Source organism: Dermochelys coriacea, chromosome 27 (genome assembly GCF_009764565.3).
Source record: "Dermochelys coriacea isolate rDerCor1 chromosome 27, rDerCor1.pri.v4, whole genome shotgun sequence".
Lineage (NCBI taxonomy): Eukaryota > Metazoa > Chordata > Testudines > Dermochelyidae > Dermochelys > Dermochelys coriacea.
Genome location: NC_050094.1, coordinates 9323325 through 9349399, shown reverse-complemented (window position 1 = coordinate 9349399; position 26075 = coordinate 9323325). Strand labels below are relative to the sequence as shown.

The 26075-nt window shown below is 43.9% G+C and overlaps 1 protein-coding gene across 1 annotated transcript in view; it reads right to left on the bottom strand.

The window, feature by feature from the left end:
* Nucleotides 1-2246: 2246 nt before the first annotated feature.
* FAM117A (family with sequence similarity 117 member A) overlaps nucleotides 2247-26075 on the bottom strand; it is a 29027-nt gene continuing 5198 nt past the window's right edge. Inside the window, 11 exon segments of the mRNA XM_038385774.2 lie at nucleotides 2247-3970; nucleotides 5069-5222; nucleotides 5628-5744; nucleotides 5747-5815; nucleotides 5818-5848; nucleotides 8397-8428; nucleotides 8431-8530; nucleotides 8905-8992; nucleotides 8994-9007; nucleotides 9637-9732; nucleotides 14097-14263. Of these exon segments, the coding sequence (XP_038241702.2) occupies nucleotides 3628-3970; nucleotides 5069-5222; nucleotides 5628-5744; nucleotides 5747-5815; nucleotides 5818-5848; nucleotides 8397-8428; nucleotides 8431-8530; nucleotides 8905-8992; nucleotides 8994-9007; nucleotides 9637-9732; nucleotides 14097-14263 (1211 nt within the window). The 3' untranslated portion in view covers nucleotides 2247-3627.

The following is a 26075-nucleotide window of genomic DNA, read 5'->3' as shown; positions in this document are numbered from 1 at the left end:
AAGGTTCAGGGACTAATTAGATTGTGAATAAAGAGCTCTTATGTAATTTAGTGTCTCCCCATTGTCCACAGACTGGCAACAAAAACAGAAGTTCTATATGAACAACTACAGGTTAGACAAGAAATGAAATATTGCTGATGGAAGCATGGGATTGTATTTTCCTCTGGTTAACCAAACTTGCATTACTTAGCCAGGCAGAACCTGCTAGCTCTGGTCTACATACAGCTCCCTGTCATTCAGAATCTTATCCAATTCAGTTAGGTTATCTTCTGCTTTCTGTGTGCACAAATCCAAACATTTCACCATCAACACAGCAACAGGACAGCCCAGAGCCCTCAGAAAGCTTTGGGCATTTTGTAGAACTAGTACACCATGCATCCAGTCCTAACTCTGGGTACAGGAGGAGGAGGGATGATCAGTCTAGCTGGCTGTGGAGTTTATGGCCGAGGAGCATATTGCAGGAACCAGGCCAGCTAGCTAGAACTAAACACAAGGCCCCTTCGTTTTCAGTGCTGGCTTCCCCTTTCTATAGTCATTTTTTCCCCTCACTGCTTCTGTCTTTCAGTAGTGATTCTTTATTCAAATAATCCCAGACTTGACTGGAATGCAGACTGGTGAAAGGAGTACTCCAGCAGGGCACTACCATCAAGATTTAATTGCACACTGGAGGAGAGGGGTGAAGTATGTCATTCAGTCTTCAGGCAGGGGGTGCAGAGAAATGAATGCACTAGCCATTTATGAGAAGCTTAGTGTTCCATGAGAAGGCCAGTTTTCCATCTTACTTCCCTGAATCATACAGCAAGCTTGTAATCCATGCATAGCACATACCAGCAGCCATGACATGTCTCAAACCAGAGCACTGGGTGATGGTGGGGTTCAGAGCATGGCAACCTCTATTACCCACTCCATTTGGAGTTAAATGATGGATTTACAGATTAACACAGCAAAGAAAGCTATTCCTGGGGCAGCACATGTACAGCACATGTATTTCCTGGTGCCTAATTGCTATTTCTATTCTCCCTACAGTTTAGCCTGGTTGACAGCCTTTCCCCCAGAATCTGCAGTATGGCAGGTGTAGGTCAGAGATTGTGGTGTTGGCAGAACTGCAGGTAGAACGACTTGCAGTGTCAGGAAGAGGTTGTTCGAATTTACGTTTATAAGCAATCAAAAGTTTACGGCTACTTGGCTTGTTAGTTTAAAGAAACTTCCCCCATCTCTCCCTGCCAAACACACAAACTCATGACTGTGGTACTTCATCAGAAGGTGGCAACAGCTGGAGAGCTGGGAGCAGTTTGGAACTCCTCTTGGTAGCAGAGCATTCCCCCCACTGCAAGATCAAATTCTGATTTAAGAACAGCTGGACAGAGGGACTCAAGGTTTCCAAATAGAAATAAAAGGTGGAACCTTGTTCACTGCACTTTCCTCTAATTAATCTGACATATGTTCTGAGCTGAGGCCTGCAGCTTTCCTCCGCTCTGCATCCTCACCTCACTGGGTAAATGGTTACCTGGCTTAGTGAGGTTCCTCTCACATTTTCAATAAGCCTTTGCTACCAACAGCTGCAGAGCTCCCCCAGTGCAGCACTAAAACGCCGTGACCAACTTCAGGGAGTTAAAGTGAAGTAGATTGTTTTGCAGCTCATGCAGTAGGATGAAGCAGAGTTTATGTATGTAGGCGTTTTCCTCCAAGTCGGCTGCATTTCCTCTCCACAGCCTAATTTAGAAGCTGTATTCATACTGCTAAGATGAACACACATCTTTAATACATTACAGAGAAGCAATTTTAACACTAGCTGCTGTTCAGCATTACTGAACTTATGTGGCTACAGTTTAGAAAGTTAGTCCTAAGCCTAAAAACAGTACAAGGACCACTTGAGGTACAGCACACTAGCCAGTCTCTTGTATAGCATATGCTCTGGAGCTATTGCATGTCTAACAGATGGTGGTAAATAGTATTGAACCACTCCCTTTGCTGTGCACCATCAATGGGCTGGCAAGCACACATTCTAAGCTGAAGGTACCATATCAACAGCTAGAGGCCATTGCAGCAGAAAATGCAGTCTATCCAGTCTATTTGTCATTTCAGCAGCCGTCGATTCCAGATTCCAGTTTAGACTAAATACACTCAAACCCCAAAGAAAGAAAAGGAGCTTTAGGTGCCTGGAATTATATTATTATTATTTTTTTTTTTTTTACTGGCAACACCAAGATCTGCAAAAAAAACTCTGAACACAAGACAAGAAAAACTCCAAGGCTAACATTCCTCCTTTAAGCTTTGCAATACATACAAAATACAAACTTCAAACAACTGCAAAAATAGTGTCTTTGGAAGAAAATAGAGTTTCTACATCAGATACAAGAAAATAGGGTTCAATAGAACCCAGAGCCTTAGCAACAGAACACAAATCAAATACTTTCATTTTCAAGAGGCATTACAATCAGAATTCCTCATGTTAAAGTTTTACCTTATAAGGCTTTGTGCTGGGATAAGCATCTCTGGGTCTAGCAGGATCTCAGACTCCAGCCCAGTTAGGATGATCTTATGTCTGTGCATAAAGTTTTTCTGCAGTGAGACAAAATGGTTCTGATCCCCAGCTCCACCTCTGCACATGCAAACAATACCAGAACCAGTCAGGTTGTCCATGGCATTTGGTTGGAAAGCAGCATGTAACATCTCTACTAGCAGCAACTTCCCACAAGTCCATGGAAACCTTTTGTATGCTGCTTGGACTTAGATTTCCATCTCCTTCCCCTGAAAAAAGGCTGTGGGGGTCTGAGAGGCTCTCTACTACCTACCAAGCCATGCAGACAGTTCCACATCTCTACTTATTCATCCTCTGTCATGTAAGAAGCTTCCCAGAGTACAGGTCCTCTGCAAACAGAGGTTCCTGAAGGTGCACTGGCAGGTATCTGATCTGCATTCTCTATCTTTGTACAGCAAAGCATTCCAAGAGGCTCCTGAAAGCTCTAGGTAGCTATTTCAAAGGATTCAGATATCCAGTAGTGGAACTGTCTACAGTTCACTTCCAAGCCCCTCACATCGTTCTCTTCTGTATTTTGGGTGCTCTAAGTGACTCAAGCTGCCTTTGATAGAGAGCAGATGCATTGTCAAATTCTGCCCAATACATTCAGATAGCTGGAATCAGCTAAGCCAGGTTCTACCAGCTTCTCCAAGAGGCAGCCAAGCTACTGGCCTCCCTCCCCCTGGGTGCAGGAAGTCCATGTGACAACTGTGGGGAAGTGCTAGGAAACTCCCATGTCCCCTGAATACCTGCAGCAAGGAATTTCATTGAAGAGCTAGGTAGCTTGCATGCTGCTCACCAGCAGCAGAGTCCCAGCTGCTCTTTGACAGCAAAACAATCATACTGAAAAAAATGACATTTCAACACAGGAGAGGAAAGTGCTTTAAGTACTGGGGGCTCGAAGAAAGGAACTGCTCCAGCAGCAAAGAGTCCTGTGGCACATTATACTTAACAGTTTTCACCGTCGCTCTGGAGGAAACTTGCTGTGGTTTTCAGTCCCAGGGCTGCCCATCTAACACTCAAGTCTCAACTTCAAGGCACCACAGGCTGTTTAAGATGCACCGAAGAACCACAGATGCTTTGCTGTGCCGGATCTCCCAAAGGCCTCAGACTACAAGAGAGCTATGAAAGAGGACACTCTCTTCTGTCTGGGTGCGCTTCCAGTGTTCAAAGTTCAGTGGAGGTGACTTAGAGACCTCACTAAAGCCATCTGCTGCGGAGTCTTTCCGCGACCCAAGGAATGGGCCTGGGGCAGTGGACTGGCAGGAGGTGAATGTGCCTGGTGGCACAGGGCTGGGGGTAGTAGGGAAGCTTCTGAACAGGAAACCCATGTTTGGAAAGAGAGGCTTTACCAGACTGACCGGACAAAAGGCAGAGCCAGTTGGGTTGAAGTGGACTTTGTTCTTATCAGGACAGGAGGGCAGAAAATTCTGATCAGGGCTGGGGGATCTGAAGGAGGGAGAGAAACAAAAGGAAATGGGTTAGGAATGGAGCCCTCAGAGAGCATACAGCTGTTCAAGCAACTGCAGCTTTGATAGTATACGCTTGTTGTGTGGAGGGCATAGACTGCCTACTGTCTTAACCCTTTCGAAGCTGGCCGCTTTCCAGGCAGGGTATAATCTGTTAGTTCTTTCAGAAACACAAAGGAAGCACTTGGCCAGCAACGAGTGAGGGCTCTGAGCAGCTGGGCAGACCAAGACTCTAGGGACAGATCTACAGTATAAATGTACATTGGTATAACTGCACTGCTCAAGGGTGTGAAACTCCTGACCAACGCAATTATACTGACCTAACCCTGGAGTAGACAGCGCTATCTCAAAGGGCTCTCCCATTGACATAGTTAATCTACCTCCATGAGTGGTGGTAGCTATGAAGACAGGAGAAGCTCTCTGTGTAGTAGCATCTTCACTGAAGTGCTACAGTGGTACACCGTTTTAAGCGTGGACCTGCCTGGAGATGGAATGAGACCCAAGTTACCCTTGACAATGGTAGGAACCCTCATTCTTGCTTGCCCTCTCTACAGTTCTCAACTCAACCATTGGGCTGGAGACCAGTAGAAAGGAAGCAGGCTGACTAGAAGGTGGTTATGGGAGCCAACGAACAGGCTGAGCAGGAAGGGTGGCCAATAGCACAGGTAAGGTCAACAGCCCCATCCTGCTGAGGGTTGGGGAAAGCAGAGCTGGTTTATTTGAGGGCCAACCCTTGTGGCCAAGTGGGCATGTTGGTTAGGCAAGCAAAGTGCTTGTATGTATCATAGGAAGGCAGGCGCCACTGGTCATCTTCACAGAAGAGTTCACCAGTGTGTCAGAAGCACTCTGGTTCATTGTTTCTGCACCCAACAAGAGGGCAGCACATCTAATGTCTGCATACTTCCCAGGAGAAGCTGCTCCCCAATTCCAATCTGTTTTAGAGGTTTATTTCCTTGCAGTCAGGCCAAGGAGGGAGAGTGACAGTTACGCAGTACAATGTAGGCAAGGGAAACCACATAAGCATTGGCACCATCTCATTTAAACTCTCCCTCAAGACATCGTCCCTTCTGATACTTACGAAGCCTCTTCAAAGGCCCGGACTTTTTCACATCCCTCAGGAGGCTCCCGTTTAAACATGTAGCTGTGGTTAGGTCGCGGAGACGAGGCAAAGGCCAGGACTGGAGAGGGGCTACCATCCTCTAGCAGGGAAGGAAGACTTTTTTGAGAAGATTCTAGAAGAATTCAACAGAGCCCTTTTAAATCAACACAGGATAAGCTCCCCAAAAATCACACTAGTGTCCAAAAGTCCTGGCATGAGAACTGCATTCAGTCACTAACTTGTACCCTCTGTCAGCCTGGTGCTGAGAATTCCCAAGTGACTGAGAAAAAAAAACCATGCACAGAAGAGTCCTTGCAACTCCAATTTGTTCCAGCACCTACTCAATGACACCCCACCCCACACTCCCCATCTCCTACTTAACTTCTGGGCTCCCACAATTCCAATTCAACATACACTGGAGGTGGAGAGAGCTGGGTCACTGCACTGAAAGGGTTAATGCGTTCACATCACCTTTCACATTCCCATATCTCCCTATGCTGGGAGAAGGCTACTGTTGAGCCTAACTACTGCCATTTACCTTTCTCCTTGGGGTCAGGCAGTGGCTCTTCCAGGGCAGAAGAAAGCTCCTCTGTAGCTGCTCTTGCAGGGGTGTGTGGAGAAGATCGGAGAGGCACAGAAGGGGATGGGGAAAGAGGCTGCTGCAGCTGCTACTGCTGGGTTCCAGAGTCAGCAGCGAAAGATCCTCAGAGCCTCTCTGGGGAGGGCTGGTGCCCTGTGGCCGTCTGGAACATCCAGAATCTAGAGGGAGGAAAGCGTATTGAACAGCAACCAACCTCAGCCCCCTTTCACACAGGCAGGCAGAATTTACAAGTAGCATTTAGATCTCCGTTGACTGAAGCAATCCTACTGCTCCAACCACATGCTTTGGGACGTATACAGGCAGGGGCAGATCATATACCCATCCAGAACACAGAGGTGCTGAATTACAGAGCCATTTCTACTAGCCTTCAGACTAATTCCCTCTCCCTGCCAGTTTAATGCCATGCACCTTAGACAACAATTCAATATTTATGCTGCAGCAAGGTCAAGATACTTTAGTCAGGCTGGGGGCCTTGCTGGACACTGACAGCCTGGCCCAATACAAAGACACAACCCTTGCTCTGAAGAGTTTATGTAATCTTAGACAAGCAACATACAAATGGGGAGGGACAGGCAACTATGCAGAACTGGTATAGGCACAATCCTTTAGATTAAAAGCTCTATCTAGGGACTCTTCTGCATATGCACAAGGAGGCCCTGATTCTGACTGAGACCTTTGGCCACTACCATAATTTAATGCACTTTTTAAAATAATGCAGCATATTCTCAACACTGTAGTTAACTGGCTGATTTCTTAAGTATCACAGCAGCAGTGGATTTGAATGTGGAGCAGGGTGCAGCCTTAAGTGTCAGCTCTGGGATGGAGTTCCATACCCAAAGGGCCCAAGGTGGAGAACTGACAAATGAGCAGATAATCACTAACATCCATTGGCAAAGCAGTTAAGAGTCTCAGAAAACTTCCTTGGTTGCTTCCTCTAGTTTTAATGACAAGCACAAACCCACAAACAAGTGGTTAGAGCACTGGTTTGGGACTCTACAGACCTTGGTTCAGTTCCCTGCTCTGCCACAGACTGTGTGACCATGTGAAAGTCACTTAGGGTTGTTAAAGGCACAACTGCGAACTATCCTGATGCAAAGTAAAGACAGGGAGAATGGCAAGAGGCAATATGGCTCTGTCAGGAGCTCTTTACCTGAAAATCAAGCAGGAATCCTATATAAAGTGGAAACATTGAGAAATTACTGAGGAGTACAAAAGAATAGTACAAATATGCATGGCAAAATCAGAAAAAGCTAAGGCACAAAATGAGTTACACCTACCAAAGGACACGAAAGGCAACAAGAAGACGGTTCTTAATACATTAGGGAGCAAGAGAAAGATGAAGGGAAGTGTAAATCCTCTACTTAGCAGGGAAAGAGCTATTAACTGATGGCATCAAGAAGGCAGAGATATTTAAGGCCTGTTTTCCTTCAGTCTTCCCTAAAAAGGTGGCCAGATACTCAACATAATTAACAAGGGGGAAAGAACAAGTCAAGATAGAGAATGAACATGTTAAAGAATGTTAAGGTAAGTTAGATGTATTCAGGTCAACAGACCATCATGCCAAACCAACCTAATTTCCTTCTTGACAGGGTTACTGGCCCAGTGGATGGGGAGAGGCTATAGACATGATTATCTTAATGTTAGTTGATATAGTCTCACATGACCCTCTCAAGTGAACTAGGGAAATGTGCTCTAGATGAACTTACTAAAAGATGGGCGCACAACTGATTGAAAGACCACACTCAAGGAGTAGTTATCAATGGTTTGCTGTCAAACTGGAAGGGTATATTTAGTGAGGTCTCACAAGGGTCAGTCCTGCATCTGGTACTAAATATTTTCATTAATGACTTGGATAATAAAGTGGAGAGTATGCTTATAAAATCTGCAGGTGACAAACCTGGAAGAGTTGCAAACACTTTGGAGGACAGGCTTAGAATTCAAAATCACCTTGACAAATTGGAGAACTGGTCTGAATTTAACAATATGAAATTCAACAAAGTGCAAAATAACTCACTTAGGAAGGAAAAGTCCAATGCACAATTACAAAATAGGGACTTACGGGCTAGGTGGTAGTAATGCTGAAAACCTGGGGGAGGGGAGAAGGGGGGGTGTTACAGTGGATCAAACTGAATACAAGTCAACAATGTGACAGCTGCGAAAAAGGCTAATATTCTGGGGTATAGTAACAGGAGTGTCATATATAAGAGGTAATTGTCCAGCTCTGCTCAGCACTGGTGAGGCCTCAGCTGGAGTATGGTGTCCAATTCCGGGCACCATATTTAGAAAGATGTGGACAGATTGGAGCAAGTCCAGTGGAGAACAACAAAAATGATCCAAGGTTTAGAAAACCTGATCTATTAGGAAAAGTTAAAAACCTGGGTTTGTTTAGTATTGAAAAAAGACGACTGATCCATTGTTCTCCATGTCCACTGAATACAGAACAAGTAGTAAATGGGCTTAATCTCCAGCAAGGGATACTTGGGTTAGATATTAGGAAAAATGTTCCAACGATACGGGTAGTTAAGCTCTGGAATAGACTTCCAAGGAGGCTGTGGAATCTCCATTGTTGGAGGAACAGCTAGGAAAAACCCCTGTCAGGGATGGCCTAGGTTTACTTGGTCCTGCCCTAGTGCAGGGGACTGCACTTTATGACTTTGAGGTCCCTTCCAGCCTGATACTTGAGAGTCTACCCGAAGGGACACTCACCCTGAGAAGCTCCTCATCTCCTTGTTCCTTCAAAAAACCTCCTCCAGCTCCTGGTTTAGTCCTTCCAGGCTCCTATGTAAGCAGGGGTTGAGCCTCAAAACAGGAGATGCAGGAGGGAGTCCAGGAGGGGAGTCCTGTGACAACACAGAGTCAGACTGAGGTGCAGGGGTACACTGCAGCCACACAAACTCATACAGATCTCCCAGCACAGCTGTGTCTATCTCCCATAGCTCTGAATTTTCAACCAAGATGTTCTAGGAAGCCAGCTGATTGGGGAAAGCCTTGATAGGAAAGTGTGTATATTAAACCCATTGCCTGCAGTCCAAAGCCTTTGGGGGCACATGGGGAAGGTTTTGTTTTTTAAAACACACTGGATATTAGAATTTAAACAAAACTGAGAACCACTTAGAAACTGGATTTGTAATCTGGCAGCAGAACTGGACTGTGCTCCCCAGCCTCATTAGGGTACACTGCAAAACAGATTGGGAAGGGGAAACATGAAACGTACCCTGACTGATCCAAGGACAGCATGATCCCCCTGGAGTGGGGAGTTCCGGTCCTTCTCCTTGCCACTTAGCTTAGTTCGCTGGAGCTGCGTTCAGTTTAGCAATCTAGCAAACAAATTCAGCGTATATAGAACTGGACAAGGAAACAGGGCTCAACCAAAATTCACCATCCCCTCCCCATTTTTCCCCCATAGGCAGTTACAAGAGAGACATTCAGTCAAGCTAGAACAAACCTTGGACATTTCTCAGAGGGTGGGGAGGAAGTTATTCCAAAGATTTAATAGTGAACTCCCCTATTTTAGAAGGGTGTAGACAGCTTTCCCTTTCCAGAAGTCCTGGAGTAATAGTCTTTCATTTACAGCATCAGCCTTGAACCAGGACTCAATGGAGCTCACTGCAAGAGTTGGTGTTATGGGCATGGCCTCTCTACAAGTGATGCACTAAGCTATAGTCAACCCCCTTACAAGGGAAGCTGGCTAGAGGAGGGACTTGCAGTTTATCAAATAAAAGGGTGGGTGGGGTGGTAAGAGCATGCTGACCTGCCATGTAAGATTTATGGACACAATTAGAATATTTGCTTAGGCCATGCAGCCCTCAAACTAAGGGCTAATGAGTGCACATGGGAGTTTAATCTCTCAGCTTCAGTTACACTCTTTCCGCACTTATGGGCAAGGTATGGTCCATAATGAGTAAGATTTGTATTGGTTGCTAAGTTGTAGAAGGGGTCTGTTTACCTCTCTGCGGTGATCCATGCTACCCCAAGATGCAGAACGCTTATGAGTACTGGCACTGGCCTTCCCGACTTCCACTTCGTGCCAGGATGTTGGAGTCTGAAGGGAAGAGAGATTATTTAGGACTGCACCCAAATTTACTGTCTTCTAGGCAGGAGATAAGGCCTACTAGGAAGAAAAGTGAACAAGTACTGTGCATTCACACTTATATTTCAGTCTTTCCTTCAGCTCTGGATTAACAGTTTCGGGTAACAGTACTACTATGCATAGTAAAACAGATCAGAAAATAGTTGCATGTTAATACTCTGAGATCAAGCAATGTTTGTATGAACTTGTGGTTCTTCGAATCTACCTCTTCCTGCACTGGGATAGGCAAGGAGAGAACCACTCAAGCCACTGGCTTTATCTTTTGTCAGCTGCTCAGATATCAGTGATGAATAATATTGCTATGCATAGCCAGGGAAAAAAGCAGGCAGGTACAAATGACATTTCCTACCTCCCACATGTACCCAGTCAGATCTGGTGACAGGAGTGATGTATGTATTTTCCTTTTCACTCATGTTAGCCTAGCAGTTAGCACCGCTCAGAGCAAATTGTTGTGTTCTGATTGCTAGGCCAGATTTCTCTTCCCCATTACACCTGTCCAACCTCAATAAAAATTGAGTGGAAGTTCATACATGTAACCAAAAGCAGAAGTTGGCTACCAGAGTCTTGTATTGGTTCTGATGCATGAGCAATGCAAGAATCTGGCTTGACTCGGATCGCATTTGAGTCTGCAGGACTGACCGTAAATTGAGCAAATTTGAACTTGGTGCTGAGGTTCTGTTTCCCCAACATTTTACAGAACTGTTTTTCAAGAGACAACTATATTTCAATCATCAAAGAAATGGTTTGCCAAACTCCGGCTAGGTGAAGCGTGTGAATTTCCTTGCACTGGAAGTACAGTGAACTTAAATTCTCATGGATGAGATATTAGGATCAGAAACGAGTCCCAAGGTACCTCACTTTCAAATACATCCCCACCACCACATTTAAACTCACCATAAACCACTCATCCCAGTCATTCCCCTCCCTGCTATTTCTGTGGGAGGGACTGATGTTAATTTCCTCCTCAGCCCTCCCTGGACAAGCTGCCAGAAGGTGCAAAGGCCTGAGAACAGTTCCTCTCCAAGCAATGCAACTGACCTCCCTGGAGAGGTCATTGCAAAAACAGCAGCTGTTAAAAACAGCCCTGTTGAGTCACTAAGGCTGCAGAATCCTCTCTGCAGAAAGTTGCTTAAAAGGTTACAGTCCAAGCTAGAGGAACAAGACAAGCTATCCAGAAAGTACAAGGTTTCTGCTGACAGACTAAGCTTTATAGCTGGATACAGTTGATTTACAGGTACTGCTCTAGCTTTCATTGAACAGCAGAGGCTGAACTGGACTCCTTAGGACCCATACCACTGGTAGTTTAGCATGCTGCTTTTCCACCAACAAACTTGATTTTACACAGGGGCTCCTCTTTGGGATTGCAGCAGCAGCCTGATGTGGCATGCAGATTGGAAGGGTGGTCACTAGACCAAAAACTTAAGTGAAGTCCTCTTGTGCTGGCAGATTGGATCCAGTGGCCCACTTCAAATAAGCGAAGAATTCTGTTCCCTGCAACGCCTGAAATTTGCTACTTAGTGGTTTCCATGAAACAAACTCGTGTCTGCCAGATCAAAGACTGAATGGGCATGGAACTGACCCAAACCCACGTTCGCCACCCAGGTCAGAGCCGCAGGGACACTGATGGGGATGCTTGAACTGCAGCTGCCAGGGCTGCTACTGCTCTGGGGTTAAAGTAATTCAGCCTCTTAAAATGCTGGGCACCTCATGTACTTATGAACCAATGCTAAGAAGGATATTCAAGACAATTTAGTCCAAGTTGTTTGTAAAATGCTATTGGACCCTCATAGTAGATGTGGGGGTGTTATAGTCCCAAACTGCATTTGGTCTCCTTTTTCTTCCAGTCACTGGACTTCCCTCAGGATCCCTCACCACTTGAGTGGGCTCCAGATATCTACACCAGGCTCTGTACTCCAAGGGCTAGAGAACCTTAACACCAGAGCACTTAGCACTGCTTAAAGAGCCTAAAAAGGAAGAAAACCCTTCAGGAGTGAGAACCCCTGAAGACTGAGCATGCATGTGCCTCCTACCTCTCTCGGGCCAAGTCTGTCAGCAGAGAAGGAAATTACAGAACCTGTTGTACTAACTGTGGCAAAAACCACTTCCCTCTCACAGTGAGAAGGGACAAAATGCTTTGTGCAGCAAGAAAGCTGAAACCACAAGCTGCAATCATGTAGATTGCTGCCATCCTCGCCCCCACACTCAGCACCTGCAGCTGCATCTCACTTAACCACCTTAAGCTAGCAGATCCTCAGAGTTGCAAAACAGCTGATCAGTAGCTATTTAAAGAAAGGTATAAACATGCACTGGCCACCAGAAGTTCCAGAGAGCCCTCTTCATTGTGCCTGAAGACACTGAAAAATTCAGTCTGACAAATTGCAGAACAGCAACACAGATGATCCTGCATCTCAGTAAAAGTTAGAATGGGATGACAGGTGGAGGAACATGATATGGATAAGGCACAGGACTGGCAGCTACGAAGCTTGGGCTCTATTCTCAGCTCTGCCACAAGTTTAGTGTGTGACCTAGGCAAGTCACAACCTGTGTCTCAGTTTCCAAGGATGGCATGGTATTTACCAGAGGTGTTTTTTAGCAGGTAAAATCATGGATTTTACCACCCTAGGAAAAACAAGTTAGTCCCTGTTTAAGGCATTTTCTACTTTAAAAATGGATTCATTAATGCACACCGCATTACATTTAGTTTTAGTTATATATTCAAATTGTGGCTACATAGGGCAGTAGATTAATTTAGAGCTGTACAAAAGAAAAGTAAAATTGCAGTGGGCATATTACTAATGTATGTAATTATAATACTGAACACTGGAATGCCTATACATTTTGGTTCAGTATTTTCTCAAGGAAGTTCTACAGGTCGTGACTCATTTCAGTTTTCAATATTGTTTTGAAGTTGAAAACATTCAATTATATGAAAACAATAATGCAGAGTGGTAGGCTTGAAGTATTAAGCAATCAGGTGCACAGAGAGTTGCAGTCTAGCAGTCCAGGTCCATTTGGCCATGTCACATTCTGTAGCAGACAACCAACTTTGATGCACTGGAGAGACCAAGCCTATTCCTATTGTTTTGAATGGATGTATCCCAGATTTGAAAAGATTCATTCTATGCTTGCTGATCTTGCTGGATACTGATGCAATTTTTTCCCAGTTTAAATCAGGCTTAAGCCAGTATTTTACCAGTGCCCTGGCCTAGACTAGTTTTCCCCAGGAAATTGCTAACGGTCAGTTTCCCCCATCTACAAAATAGTGGGTGATAACTACTTGTTTCACAGGTGTGCTGGGAGGCATCCTTTACTCTTGTTTGCAAAAAGCTTTCAGTCAGTCAGATGGAAGGTACTGTTACCTCATTGGCATAACTTGCTTTAGGCATCACACTGGTTAAATCCACATTGAAAGTAAGGGTCAAATGAACATATCAGCATTTAACATACTGTGGAGAAGACCGGTGGAAAGCAGATCAAATGCCTAAAAAATTAATCTCTTAGTTGCAGATCCTAAACACTGGGGTTACGTTTCCTTACTGGTGCCAATATGCTTTAAGAGACCATCTCCCACCCCAAAGGTACAAGGCAAAGGAATTCCTTCCCTTTCTGTTCAGAATGCCCTCCAACCCCTGAACTGCTTGTTGCAGCAGAGACAAGAACAGGCAAGAATACATTTAAAGAGGACAACGGAACTCAGAAACCAGCTGAGAATTTCCTGCAAACAGCCCACTAAGTAATAAATTGCTAGAGAATGAACACTCCATTAACAGTTTTAATGTGCTAAATAAATGGCTGGTTAAGTGAACAGATGCTCTTATCCTTCTAAATTCTTCCACATCTCCACATGCAGAACCAGTATCTGTTGCCATACAGTAATATTTATGGGTTGCTAAGAGTTCCTCAAAGTCTGGAGCCTTTCCATGCTACAGCAGAGTGCTGTGTGGCTCGCACTGAGCAAGTCCTCTGTGGGAGCACTCTTGACTTCTTGCTGTGGCACAGAGCCCATGAGTGTTATATAAAGATTTGGCCCAGAGCTGCAAGCCACCAAAAAAAAACCCAACAACTACCCCTAACACTGAGCGTATTGAAGCAAAGCACCAGAGGCCATCTGCCTACAAACAAGGCCAAGAGAATTTAACTCCACACCAAACCAGACTGAAGTGAGGCTAAGTAGTGAGAGGGGAAGGTCTTCCTAAAATGTTGCAGCGGAACAGAAGAAAGCTTGAGGCCTTCTCTAACAATCAGTTTATGCAGCCCCAGTCCAGCATTATGTAACCCTCCCCCTACCTCAGACCTTGCAAAGGTACCTTCCATACCTGGGTAGCTTTGTCATTCATGCATGAAGCAAAAGCTCCATCAGCATCCCGTGGCCACTGTCCTAGGAGGTACGATCCAAGGATGGTATCTAGCGAAGAGGTGCGCCTCACTCTGGGCGCTCTGGTCCGGCATGTCTTTTCAACAGCAGTAGCACATGGGACACTAGCTAGAAGGAAAAAGCAGAAAAAAATTAAGTCTCTGCCCCTAACACTTAGTGCTTTAAATGTCTTCCATTTGATACAGTGCAACCAAGTGAAAACCCATTTCAGGGATGATGAGAGCAACCAGAATGCACAGATAGGGATAGAGAAATTAGTTCAGTTACTGGAAGCAACAAGAGAAGTCCTATTATTCCTAATTAATCCACCGCATTCACACCATTATAGTAGCAGAAGCTTGTATGCCCTCACTTGCCATCTCCCAGCCTGAATCTAGACAACAATGAAAGTCCTGTTACTCATGATCAACTGTCAGAAGTCACCATGGTTGTGGTTAGTTGGGTCAGGAAAGGGAAATCTGCTTAAATGCCCCCACTACAGAGATCTATGCTAATGTTTATCAAAATAAGATTCTTTTCTTAGTGCAGGAACTTTTATTTCAGTGCTGAAGTAGCTGCTTGAGACGGTTGACCAGAAATTCCAATCTAACTTAAGAATTGAAGGTAGTCACAGCTCAATGGCATACTGAAATACTTGGCACATCTACAATATTTTTGCATTAATGCTGTACTGTGCAAACATCTATTAAGCCCTCATGGCAATGTTGCCTAGTGGCCCAAAGTACACTACTGAGTCAGAAAACCTGGGTTCTAATCTAAAACAATGACACTGCATGCAAGCTGGAGCCTGTGTGCCTCATTTTCCCTATCTGTAACAAAAGAAAAATTTACTTGAGGCACTTTGGGATCCTCCAATGAAAGGTGCTATGCAAGCATTAAGGGAGGTTAGTAAATACATATCCCCATTTTACAGAGCAAATATGAAGCGGAAGGGTAAGTGACTTGGTCAGTGTCACAGCCAGAACTAAAATTCAGAAAAGTCCTGGCTCTGTTTCATGCTCAGTCCACTGGATGACTTTGTTGCCTATTCAGAGAGCAATATTTTCACAACTGCAGCTTTATGACAAACAGAAAAGCTTCAGTAAACACCACCAGTATAAGTTCCCATGTCAGTAACTGTGTGTGCAGACGTGCTTCCATTTCATGCCAACAGCTAAGAGTACAGAATGCCAAACTTCTCTCTTGGCAGACGCACTGAAAGAGGGGAGATGTTACATACAACCTCACCCCCCAGCATATTACATTCCTAGTCAGCTCTAAAGTAGGTGTGCACTCCATGTGTGGCCTGACAGTACAGTGTAGTCCCCTTCTCCCTGGAACTGCTGTGCAGGAACAGAACACAGCAGGGTTTTATTAATGATGAAGTCAAATGAGCATTTTCTATTCTATAAAGGAACATGCAAGCTGAAGCCAACACTAGGGGTTGTTTGCATTTAGTTTGATTAAACATGTAACTTAATATGCAAATTAGAATCAGTGCATTGGCCTCTTGGCAAAGAGTCAATGAGGCCTTGGACAGCCATAGTTCAGGTGTTTTTTTATATACACATACACATATATACACCCCCCCCCCAGATTCAGAGCACATTGGGTAAAAACAATTTAGCACTTGGTTTTAAAGTGTAAATTAAGCCTGTATTCTAGTATTAATATTTCTAATAATTCCAGTACTAATATTCTAGTAACCAAATGATTCAATATACAAAGGCTTGCAGTCCTTGCCACATGGTATTCTAAGTGCTCGGAAATGGCTGCCATCTGTTTACTAACCTTTGTGTTTCCGGTGAGATTCTCTATCAACCTAATCTGTGTCATCTAAAAATGACTTAAGTAATGGAAATTGAGTTCCAGGTGAGACAAAACAGAAACAAAAAGCAGCTTGCCATAGAGGCCTGTGGTAGGGCTGGAAAAGATTTCATATTTGTACCGCAATAGGACCTGGCTCTCAAATGGGATTGTGAAAACATGGTCCCTGCCTCAAACAACTCTCAGTCTGAGAAAAACCACCACCCTAATTCTAGTTTAAAAACCTGCCAAGTGTTAGCAGTTCCTTTCAGTGAGTCACTGCCCACAGGCTGCATCACTTGCATCTCAATTATATATGGCATCAGCTGTCTCTTCAACTCATGCTAGTCCCCAAGAATAGGTTTCTGGCAGAAGAGAGGAAACATGCTACCATAATTGGACAACCCCCATCCCCATCTCCACCACCCCAGAGTCCACTATATCCCAGAGATCCCAGCACAGGTGCTGACTTTCCAATGTGCTGGCAGGTACTCAACCCCCCACTCTGCCCCAGGCCCTGCCCCCAATCCACCCCTTCCTCCCCATCCCCTTCCCACCTCTCCCCACTCCCTCCCTGAGCACAGCACATCCCCGTTCCTTCCCCCAGAGCCTTCTGCACACCGTGAAACAGCTGATCATGGCAGGTGGGAAGCATGGGGAGGGAGAGCTGATATGGGTTTTCCCCCCCATGGGTGCTCCAGCCCTGGAGCACCCACTGAGTTGGCACCTATGGATCCCAGAAACTCCTTTTACACCACCACTGAAGGTCCACTGTGTTGCTATAGCCATCACCGGCTGATACACGAGGATGGATGCCTTTCCATATGCAAACACTCAATTGGATTGTGAGGCTGGTCTGGCAAATGTCAGCTCTGCTCCATTCTAAAATGACTTCTACAGCATACATAAGAAATGAGTGTGGGCATGAACATGGTCTCTTAAGACAGCTATGCCTGTTGCACAGAGGAACCACAAATGCACAGATTAAAGTCCTGAGGAGGGAATGTCTATTCAATATGTGAGTGGCCGAACCTCGATTCCTTCTCTCGGATGGAGCATCCTGCCACTGCAGGAGGTCAATTCTGCAAGTGGACAGTGTTGTTCCCTTAAAGGCAGTAGCAATCTAAGATGGGGGAAGGGTATGGGAATGGAGGCAGTCAGATGGCAGGGCTTGTGTTGGATGAGGGGTGCCCCCCACCCCTCCAAGTCAAAGTGAATAGGCCTAAAAAAAAAAAAGCATTGGAGACAGTAAAACAACATTTCCAGCATGATAAAGAGGGTGCATGAGAGAAGTCGAGGCAGGGTGGAGTGTCCTGTTTACAGCAGTTCTATTATCATCCTATTGCACTAAGTCCAAACAGCCCTGCCACCTGGCTGTCGGCTCTGGATTTGGTCCAATGCTAACTACACAGCTGACAAGAGTCAAGTTTGAGGGCTTTCAATTTTCATGCGACAGCAAAGCCACTCAAGATAACAGAACCGTCGCTATATCTCAGAGACCCACTTGGTCGTCTCTCACTGCTGCACTAACAACTTTTGTATAGTCCCTTTTACTCACTCAGGTCAAGTGTGACCTGATCATTAAAGTCGGTGCTTTTTCAGTTTGTTTTTTATACTAGAACTCTGGACTCTATCCCTATCATATTAGCATTGGGCTCTCAGCAAATATAGCTTTCTAGGGAGTTGTAGGAAGAAAAAGTAAGTGCCCATCTCATCTTTATCATCTGCAGGAGGACATATCAGATCCCTGGACAAACTTACTAAAAATCATTAAAGGGACATCAGCAAGACATTTCTAGCTGGAAATTGTGTACCCAATATAGTTAGAGACAACACCTAATATACAAACAGAAGTTAGCAAAAATATTTCCAGTAGTTTTGCATTTGTATATAGTTTATTTCACAATCCCCCTTATAGTTTCTCCCTTGCAGAGCTAAACCTTATAAAAAAGGGGAGCAGAAAAATGTTTTTAAAAGTTCAAGGACATGCAGTTTAATCAGACACTGAAGTCTTTTGAAACGTCAACTCTTAAGATTAACTGTGTCCCTTTAAGGATCTAACAAATGGACAGAGCTTAGATAAACATCAAAGTTAAGGCTTAACTGATGCTACACTTATCTCATTATGCCTGGCTGTTACAGGTATCATACAGTGGAGAAATTTTACTTGTGTGTGCTGTGATATGTGGGCACATCAAGGAGTTTGTTACAATTTTGAGCTCATTAGCTCAAAGAATCTAAACATTTAATGCAAGAGGTCTACCTTTTTAGAGGCTCTCATGAAAGTGAGATACAGCCAAAGCCACTCCCATTCATGTGAGATTACCAGAGTCAATAACTGATTTATACAGTGCCTTCCAGCCAAGTATCCCAAAGCATGCAACAAGCTTTACAAGCTACATATGAACAGTTCACTTCACTTGGGCAGAAATTTTTCAAAGCATACTGTAAATACTTTATATCCAACAAACTACAGGAGGAATTTTAGGCAAATAAAATTCCAGCGGGGTGCTTGCATTCTATCATAGTTCTTGCAAACTACAATAGGTACTTTGATTTCAAGTCATCTAAAAAATCTCCCACAGCACAGTGAAACCTATCAAGGTAGGCCATTGGCTGAATATCTAAAAAGCATGCCCCCCTCCTGAATTAGAAACAACAGTTTTTCCATCTGGATGGTCTTTGGTGTTCTCCTTTCTAAGGGGTCATGTCCACACTGGAAAGCTGTATTGCTTTACCTAGACTGGCATAATATACCAGGCTAAAAAGTGTTCCGTGGCCAAAAAAGTTTAGGAAATGGCTTTAGTCTAATGGACCACATTTTAGAGAAAACTCATGAGTCCACAAACCACATTCAGGGAGACACTTCATCTGACATCACTAATTGACGACATCAGACCTCCAAATACCAACAGATATTTGCTACCTTAGTCCTACAAAACGTCAAGATGTGCCATAAAAGCACTATCTAGATGTTTCTAGTGCAATGATCAGCAGTGAAAGCATTAATACTGACAAAGGTGATCAAAGTTGAAGCTTCAGTGTTGCATCTTATTAAGGAATGAGATATTGGCATCAAGTTATTTCAATTTTTTGGCAGACTCAAGACAATAGTGCATCATAGTTTAAATTGATAGAGGTCTTTGTCACTAACAAGGCTAGAACATTTAACAACTGATCAGATTGTATAGCTTTATTCTCAGTTTTCATTTAAAACTTGGCATTTATATTTTGCAAACTGGGCAGGTGCAAGAAAGATTCATAACTACATTTCAAGTTACACAGCAGCACTGACAAATTGCAACATCCATTAATCCTACTAGCATCATCCATCATCAGAACAAAGACTAAACCAAACTTTTATTATTTCCCAGATGTGGCTCTTGTCTTTCATATTCTGTAAGTGATAGCCAAATCTACAAGAAGCTACTCTTTCCCTTAATGCCTCTCAAGAATATTCCATATGCTGCTAAAACAAAATATATCATTAAGTGCTCCCTCCTCTTCAAACTGCTGCCAGAGCACACCTTGATGCACAAAAGGTTTGAGAGCAATTTAGTATTATGCAATATATAGGTCTTTATCTGGGAGTTCTGCAAAGCAGTGTATTGGTAACTTCACATGTCACAGTTATGATGAAGTTTAAAATCCTTGATCAATACTCCTGTGCTTAGCACACAGTGAACTCTACACAGAGGCCTAAGATTTTAGTCTGAAGGAATTAATAGGAATTTGGGGGCATAGTCAGGAGCGGATAGTCAACACTGGGATCAAGGTGAGATGTGGAGGTTGGTAGTGACAGGATTAAAGTTCATATGGATGTCATAGAAAAGATAGAGCTGTCTCTATGGAAGATGACGATAGACAGGCCTTCTGAAGCAGAAGGGACAAAGGGCAGATCTAAAGCCTGTACCAGAAATGAAAGGAGCATTTCAAGGGACCCCAGAAGAGAACATGCTGAAGATGCTGGCTTCTTGTTCAAGTCACCGAAGGGCAGAGCTATTTAGGTACTAATAAGCCCCTAATCACCATAGTATTGGAGGAACTCCCAAATACAGGAAAATAGAAATAAACACTGAACTGGGTATAAAAAAAGGGATCTATGATGCAAGATAAGGAGCTGATTAGCTACTTGTTCTGAGAGGCATCTCCTTGTTCTGAGAGCTGAAAACAGTAAGGTAGTGCTGATTCTAGGGAGGGAAGCCCGCTTTATCCAGAACATAGGTGTAGAAAAGGAAGACTATATTCACTAATAAATATGGAGGGCGGAGTGGGGGAAGTCAAGTGAGACATCCATTGATAACTTATGTAAACCATACAACAAACATGAGTAGGTAGACAAGAGAATAATTTGAACTGGAAGAAGGTTCTGCCAGGGGGCTTGTTCATGGTAGTGAAAGATTAAAAACACCAGTTTACAGGGGGATTTAGAGAGAGGACAAAAATGCCCACCCCCACCCATTAACATTTCTCTGTAGCACAATTAGCTGAAAACTTCCACAACTCTTGGCATACATTCTATTTTAAGATGAAGTCTCTGCGCAAAGTAAAAGTTCTACATCTACCTCTTTTTCCTCCTCTACCTTTAGAATAATAATCCTTCTACTTGTAAAAGATTTACAACCAACAGGGTAAATTCACATACACCAGTTACACATTTCACATCCCTTTGTTCCATTTCAACAAACATATACAAACTGCACAGTCTTGGGAGCACTGAAATCCACTGCATCTTCCGGTGATTAGGCAGAAGCTGAGGTTAAACCACAGTACCCCTCCGACTCTTGCATAAGATCTGTGCCCACAGTTCCAAAATACCCAGACTCCAACACGGTTTCAAGACCACCAACTCCAAAATGCAACCCTCTGAAAAACATGCAAGAGCCTTCCCAGTCATCTAGCTTATAGGCTGAATCAGGTAGTTAAGCTACCATTTTGCATTGAAAGAGGCAGTCCCTCCATGATCTTATGGGAAAGAATTTTCATTCACTCATAGCCAAGGATAAGGAGCAGTGTATGACAAGAGAAGTTACCAGATTAGAGAGCTAGACTGACATTAGTTATGACCCAAATCAATTTCTCCTGTAGGCACTGCTAAACTGGGCTGGAGTTTTAAGATCTGGCCTGCAAGCAAAATGAAAGAAATTGCAGTCTTTGTAACCATTTCCCTGGTTACAGGCTGTATTCGAATGCAGCTGGAGAAAGCTGTCCAAGGAAAAAAGCCATCTGCAGATGTAATTTAAGGAAATTATTCAATAAGGAATACTAGAAGTTCAGGCTTTTCTGTGGCACTCAATCAAATCAAAAGACAATGCATGCATTAAGGAGCAGCTCCACTGAACACAAACACAAGTTACTTAGGGTCCAAGGCTGCAGCTAAACACCCAGTTACTGGAGGAAATGAACTGAACTTTTCACCTTTTATCTTAATTCTCTAAAGCTTATTTTATAATTAGGAAAAACAACCAAACTTGAAATCTTTGGCTCCAAAGGACATTCTTAGACCTGGTCTGGTGGGAAGGCACTCTTCAATGGGGGCTTCAAGCAAGCGGGTCACTTATTCTGATGCACATATGCAGCACTTCTGGACTGGCTTTTATGCTCTGCAAGGTTAAGGGTGAGCTGGCAAAGAAGAACAGGTGGGTTTCTGCCCCGATATGGACCATATAAGGGTTGCTTCAGAAACAGGTTTTTACTTGTTTTTAACATTTGAAATTTAGGTATTGTTTACTCTTACCTAGTAGATTACAGATAACTGGAGAACTAGCAGGACTATGTCAAATACAAAAAGTGAAACCCTGAGCAATTGAGAGGAATCAATTTCTAGTCCTTGTTAAAGACTGTTTTGTTTTTGTTAAACCTATTTAAAATAAAACACCTGACAAACAGGAGTAGAGATCACTAAGATTCAACTTTGTCCTCAACTAAAAGATGAGCACACCCATTCAATCCTCTGGGTCCTTGGAAATATCCCAGTAAAAACAGACCAGATTTGATACTGCTGATATTTCTATGGTTAAAAACAGAAAAACACATGCAAGAAACTTTCCAGGCCTTGCCACCAGCTTTTGGTGTCCAACACGAAGACAGTAAGTAAATTTTGCAAAGTAGGAAGCATAGCAGAAGTTTACAAGTTACAGCAAGACTCCAGCACAAAAGTAAAAAAAGCAAGGAATTACAACACACAATAAATTACCAAAATCTCTTATGGCTTTGCTAATTTGAGGAAAAGGGAAGTGCAGCTAATGAGGTCAGCTTGCTTTTAAATCAGGGGTGGGCAAACTCTGGCCAAGGGCCACATCCGGCCCTTCAGACATTTTAGTCTGGCCCTTGAGCTCCTGCCGGGGAGTGAGTTCCAGGACTTGCCCTGCTCTGGTGCTCCAGCCTGGGGCTTGCCCTGCTCTACATGGCTCCCGGAAGCAGCGGCATGTTCCCCTATCCATCTCCTATGTGTAAGGGTAGCCAGGGGCCTCCACATGCTGCCCCCGCCCCAAGGGCAGCCCCCAAGCTCCCATTGGCCAGGAGCCATGGCCAATGGGAGCTGCAGGGGAGGTGCCTGCAGACAGGGCAGCATGCTGAGCTGCTTGGCTGTGCCTCCACATAGGAGACAGAGGGGGGACATGCCACTGCTTCTGGAAGCTGCTTGAGGTAAGTGCCACCTGGAGCCTATACCCCTGACCCCCTCCCGCACCCCAAACCCCTGCCCTGATCCCCCTTTCACCCCAAACCCCTGCCCTGATCCCCCTCCCACCTTCCAAACCCCTTGGTCCCAGCCCAGAACCCCCTCCTTTACCCCACCCCCTCATCCTCAGCCCCAGCCCAGAGTCCTCATCCCTCCCCTACACTTCAACCCCCTGGCCCCAGCCCAGAGCCCCCTCCCACATCCTGAACTCCTCATTTCTGGCCCCACCTGAGCCCTCACCCCCTCCAATGCCCCAAGCCCCAATTTTGTGAGCATTCATGGCCCACTATTCAATTTCCATACCCAGATGTGGCCCTCAGGCTAAAAAGTTTGCCCCTCCCTGTTTTAAACATAACTAGCTTAAACTGGAATTATTTGTTTTTGTACCCAACTACTTGCCACAGGAAAAGTTATTTTTATTATGTATTATAATGCATTACAGTAGAGTCTAGAGGCCTCAGCTGAGATCAGCACACCAGTATACTAGATGCCTTAAAATACAAGTAAAACAGTCCTTGGATTTAAAAGAGTTTACAGTCCCGGTCCCTAACAGATTACTATCTCTAGTGTTTCTGGCTCTATCATATTCAAAGCAATGTTATTGAAATGTGTTGGTAGACCATCGGAAACTCTGTTTACATTCTGATGGAAAAGAAAGGATCCAGAGACACGAACCCAGAAGTCCATCTCAAGGGAGCAATTCAGATATCTCATAAAAGCCATCTCATTCCTTCAGGGCAGACACTAATCTCATATTTACCTAACAGAAGCAGAATTTTAAAGACTATCCTGAATTTTTAAAGCAGGGAGCAGCTTGTTTGATACAGAACTGTCAATACAAGTCAAAATTAATGACAGGTGGTATCACATCTTTTATTTCCCCATTCCCAGAGTTGTAAAGAGGCCAGCAGAGCTGAGAGCAGCAAGTTTACAGTGAACATATGATCCATATCAACTGAAGACACCAACACTCTAAAGTGGCTAATTACACAGCTCATGACAAACTTGTTCTACACTTAACATTACACCACCTGAGATTTGCATCTGGCCTCAAGTCAGAGCCTTATAGTGTAATACAGCCATACTTCATAGAAGATAAAGAGAACTGACTTGATTGCATAGGGCAAAGGTGAACTGCTTTTGTCTAGAGCAGCAGCAAGAATATTAACTTCAAGATCTTCCCATCTTCAATCCAGTCCCTAAGGATGTTCACTTTCTGGACAATTTCCTCCCTGTCCCTAATCCCTCAAATCTTGTCAATCCACACACACTTGAAAAAGCCCTTAAGAAAGAGGGAAAAGCAGCAGAATGTCCCATGACTTTTGCAAGGAATAGTTCAGCTTTATTCCTTCAATTTAGCTGAGCAGAGTTTGTGTGCAAGTGTCTTTGCTGTGTGACATAGCACAGTATCATCCAAGTTATGCTCTATTATTACTGAAGTTCATCCCATGAGTTCATAGTGTCTTGAGTTACACCTCCTACAATTACTGTCTTCTCACTTGGAGTGAAAGTGGATCAATTCTCCTATTTTTGTATGGTTGGCACAACCTGACCTGTTAATCCTGCCTGAGACATCCCTCATCCAATACACACACAGGGTTACAGGTAGACTGCCAATTACACAACCACAGACTCACCCAGGAATCCAAGATCTGCTGAATGAAACCAATCAACTTATTCCCATCACTGGGAATGATTCATTCCATACATACTAAACACATGCATGTGAAGCTTTATTATATAACCAGCCAACATGCACATGCTCCACCTGAGGAAAAAAATCAGACCAACAATGCAAGAAATTGAATACTGAAGGCCGCTAAAGTTACTCCCATCATTACTAGCAACAAGATCCTCAGCCATGCTCACCATGGTATCAACATCACACGCCTTCCAGAAGTCCAGAAATCCCTGGGAGGGAATACCAGAGTTAGCAGGTGATCCATTACTGTAAGGACATCTAACTTTTAGCCAACCTATATTAAACAGATCAGTTAATTTCCACAATTCCTTATTTAAAGTAAAGGATAGCTGCAGGATATGCAGACTACAGGTGCCAGCATGAAATGTTTTACTGGATCTAAGTAATCACTCACACAAAGCAATTCCTTACCAGAGGACAGATGCATATTAAAGATGAGGGGTAGGCTGTGGGCCTCACTCTGACCATCCCTGCATAAATGCACCTGGGGAAGTTACAGGTGTTACTCAACAGCACAAAGGAAAATCCAAGAACAGCAAAACCACAAACACCTGGGCCAATTTTGGTAATGAAAGCCTTCATATGTGTTCTCAGGGTGCACACTGAAACCCTGCAGCAAATGTCCAGTTAGTAAATCCAGAAACAGAGGCCTTCAAGTTCATTTTATATCTTCTATGGCAGACGTAAGGAGGAGGAGAAATATTAATTTATCAGGCTCTGCTCTATCTATACCATGTAGACAAAGTACATTCACAATGCTTTCAAGTGGTAAACAGACATTTTTCCTCCTAAATGTTTTAAGTCTGTGTATACTTGGCAGAATAAACTGTTTATGAAACCATGTCCCAACCAGTTTAAATCTACAATATTCACCAGTCATGGTTTCATACTGATGCCATGATAAATCTTGATTTGGTAATTTTCACATTTCTTCACTGGTTTAGCAGGATCTACGCAGCAAGAAAAGGATTTGGCATCTCAGAAGCAGGCAAATTCAGACAGCAAGCTACAGAATCCTAGCTAGATGAGTCACCTCAGTTAATAGCAACTTCCTGAAAAGTTAAACACCACTACATAATTCTATAAGCTACAGGATAGAGGAAACTTTTGTCCAGGTGAAAAGGGAATAGTTACCAATAAGTGATCATGTCCCTAATTCTTTTCTTTACCAATATAGCCTCTATTAAGCTGACAGGAGGTATGGAAATTGGCAAAAAGTCATCCCTAATCAAGGCTGTCCCCCAGCCACAGCTACATGCATGCACAGGTGAAGACTCTCTGCCTGCAGCTCTACTCATCTCATACTATTCCCTCTCACGGACTACACTCTGCCACCAATAATTTACTTTTATGCCCTCCACCCACTATGCACTTTTTTCACGCCACTCCCTATATGCTAGTCTCTCTTCCAGTGGACTGAGAAATGACCTCCCTTTCCTCCAAGACTCTCCTTAAAATGTTGTTTGTGACCACTAGCTTACGCCGCTAACCCATCATCCCTGACTCACCACATGACCCTTTAACACAGCTTACATTATAGTATAAACAAAAGTTTGTTATTTTTATCATCACTGGAACTATTGGAACTAAAGATCATTGGAACTACTAAGAAAACTATGAAGTTGCTTTGTTTTTATGGTGCACTGCTCCATCCCCTCCTTTTTTCTATGCGTTGTCTCAGACTGCAAGCTCAGCAGGGCAGGTAGTTTGTCCACTTACATTTATAAAGCACCATATACACCAATGCTGCC